This window comes from Myotis davidii, unplaced genomic scaffold (genome assembly GCF_000327345.1).
Source record: "Myotis davidii unplaced genomic scaffold, ASM32734v1 scaffold217, whole genome shotgun sequence".
NCBI classification, from domain to species: Eukaryota; Metazoa; Chordata; class Mammalia; order Chiroptera; family Vespertilionidae; genus Myotis; species Myotis davidii.
The window spans coordinates 5,694,741-5,697,613 of record NW_006290034.1 but is presented as its reverse complement, the minus strand read 5'-3'; the positions used below and the strand labels follow the sequence as shown (position 1 = coordinate 5,697,613).

General features: G+C 65.2%; 1 protein-coding gene across 1 annotated transcript in view; it reads right to left on the bottom strand.

The window, feature by feature from the left end:
- The window catches only part of KCNC4 (potassium voltage-gated channel subfamily C member 4), a 21,321-nt gene that overhangs the window by 6,211 nt on the left and 12,237 nt on the right, over positions 1 to 2,873 (bottom strand). Inside the window, 3 exon segments of the mRNA XM_015563524.1 lie at positions 5 to 81; positions 2,067 to 2,552; positions 2,554 to 2,597. Of these exon segments, the coding sequence (XP_015419010.1) occupies positions 5 to 81; positions 2,067 to 2,552; positions 2,554 to 2,597 (607 nt within the window).

Genomic DNA, 2,873 nt, shown 5'->3' with positions numbered 1-2,873 from the left:
GGGCGGAGGCCAGGGGCTGGGTGAGGCCCGCCCCCTCCTCATCCGACAGCATGGCGTTGGCGTCTCCGTTCTGCTTGGAATCTAGGGGGTCAGACAGACAGGACGTGCTTGGTGCTGCCTGGCCTTCCCCCCTGGGTCACCTGGGGTCACTCCTCCAACCTGGGGAGGGGCCAGGGAGTGGGCCTGTCCTGGGGGCAGGGGGCAGGGGGCAGGTGCTGGCTTCCTCCCCAGCCTGGCCTAGCGTCTTTCCTGGGAGATGGGCCACAGATGCCCTAAGCAAGGACTCCCCGAGTCTGCTGCCCCGCGAGATTGCCCCCCCTCAGGCGGCGGGCTGCTTCCTCCTTGGGTCTGGCTCAGGCTCCACCTGATGGGCTTGGATCCCCTGGGAGACCGCCTGGCCTGTCGGGTGCAGGTGGCACTGCCAGGGCTACGCCAGGAGAGTGGCGCTCCCAGCGGTCCGCCCCGACCACCCGAAGGCGGTTACTCTTGTTCACCAGGCGTCCAAGCTGGAGTCGAGTGCCTGAAGGATTTGGAGCTCCCTGCGCTCGGGGCTCCCCTGTGTCTGGGGACCCTGGTGGGGCAAGAGGCTCCAATTCAGCTCCCACGGCTGTGGGCTCTTCACCCGGCTCCTACCCGGCTCCTGCCCGGCCAGGCCGCAGCCCGGGTGAAGCTGGGCCCTGGATCCGCAAAAGGGGGGCCGCTGGGTCTGAAGGCGGTGGCCCTGGCATAGCCAGTGAAGCCCTGACTGTGGCCACGCAGTGAGGGCCAGGCTAAGGCCTGGCCGACGGGCATCGTGTGCCGGGCGGCTGGCCGACGGACGTGCACACTGCGGTGTCTGGTTCCCTCTGAGCGCTGAAAGGGCCTGGGGTACAGCTCCGGTTCCCTGGAGCACAGGCTGGAGGTTGATACTCAAGGGCGGGGTAGGGTACCACTTTGCGGGGGGAGGAGGGGAGCCCAGTGGGTGCTGTTCCATCAAGGTCTATGGAAGACCCAGGTGCCTGGAGGGCCCCAGGCTATGAGTGGTTTCAGCATGTGTGATGGGCACCTCCAACGGGCCACAGGTGCATGTCCCAAATCAGGCACCTGCCCTGGGGGATGAGTCCCACATTGCCCACAAGCCTAGCCAGGAGCTACTACCTTAGTGTCCTGGCCTCCCCCCAGCTCCCCGATGGCCTCCCCCAGCTCCCCGATGGCCTCCCCCCAGCGGTCCCCACACCAGGAACTCCAGCTTCCTTAGGAGACCACCCCATTCCCAACAGCGAGGTTCCAGTCCCGACCTGACTCCAGTGCCAAGGCAGCCAATCTCCTCTCCCATGTCCTGACTCAGTGGGGGCGGGCTTTCCTGGGGGCCCCTCCCATCCTTGAAGCCCGAGGTTCAGCCTTCAGGCCCCCATTCCAGGACTCGGACACCAGCTGCTGCAGCCTTTCCCAGCAATGGCCGGCCACTGCCTCTGGGCTCCCTCTCCCCACATCCCATGTCCAACCCCAAGCCCAGGACTCAACCTAGCTTGTGCTGAGCAGCAGGCAGCCCCCCACTGCTGTTACGTGATCGCACTTATTAGCCAGAGACAGCAGACTGGGAGGTTGGGGAGAAGGGATTCACTGTGGACGCACCTGGGGAGAACAGCTGCCCTGCTCTCCAGCTAACCACGGTGCCTGATGGTTGTAAAGATCTTTAAAGACTTTCGTCACTTGTTTGGGTCCCATCTAAGTCTGGGGGTAGGCTATGAATATCGTTCCCGCTTTACAGGTGCGGAATCTACGCCCACAGGGGGTGAGTGACTGGCCTCAGAGCACACAGCAGAGCGGGCACCGCGAGATTAGGGACCGAGGCTGCTAACCTACAGCCCAGGTACCGCCCCCTGCAGCCCAAGTGCTGCAGGACCCTCACCCCCCAGGCCCGCCGTCAGGAAGCTATCAGAGAGTCAAAGGATACAAAGGTTCGGCCTCTACTTGGCCCTCACAGGGCACAGGTTACACCTGGGGGAGCCCAGAGCGGTCAGCACAGTGCAGACTCCCCGGGCCACTGCGGGAGCGGGGCCTTCCCTCCCCAGCGCCAACCTCACCTGCCCGCTTCCTCTCGACCAGACCCCCCTCCTGGGCCGCGGGGCTGGCGTCGCTGTAGGTGCTGTCCCGGGGCGAGGTCTCCTCGGACTTGCAGTAGACGGGGGACTCGAGCTGGGGCGGACGCGGCACGTGCTTCTTCCGCTTCTTGGGCAGCTTCTGCTTGGCCATGGCCAGGGAGTAGTACATGCCGAAGTTGTTGACGATGACGGGCACGGGCATGGCGATGGTCAGCACCCCGGCCAGCGCACACAGCGCCCCCACCAGCATGCCCGACCACGTCTTGGGGTACATGTCCCCGTAGCCCAGCGTCGTCATGGTGACCACGGCCCACCAGAAGCCGATGGGGATGTTCTTGAAGTCGGTGTGGTCGTTGCCCCGCGGGTCGGAGGGCCGGGCGCCAATGCGCTCGGCGTAGTAGATCATGGTGGCGAAGATGAGCACGCCCAGCGCCAGGAAGATGATGAGCAGCAGGAACTCGTTGGTGCTGGCGCGCTTCCGGGCAGCACACGATGCGCACCAGGAACTCCAGGGTGAACCACAGCACGCACACGCCCTCGATGTAGGTCAGGATGGGCTCCGTCTCCACCTCCCGCCGGAAGCGCACGCTGGTGGTGTTCCCCACGCGGAGGATCTCCGTCACGTTGCGGTCGATGTTGAAGGCCTCGTGGGTCTCCAGGCAGAAGGTGGTGATGGAGACCAGGATGAAGAAGAGAGAGGCAAAGGCCACCACCTGCGGGTGAGGTGGAGGGAGGGGGCAGCTGTCAGAAGGGGTGGGGGAGCCCAGGGGGGCAGGGACCCTGCTTGTG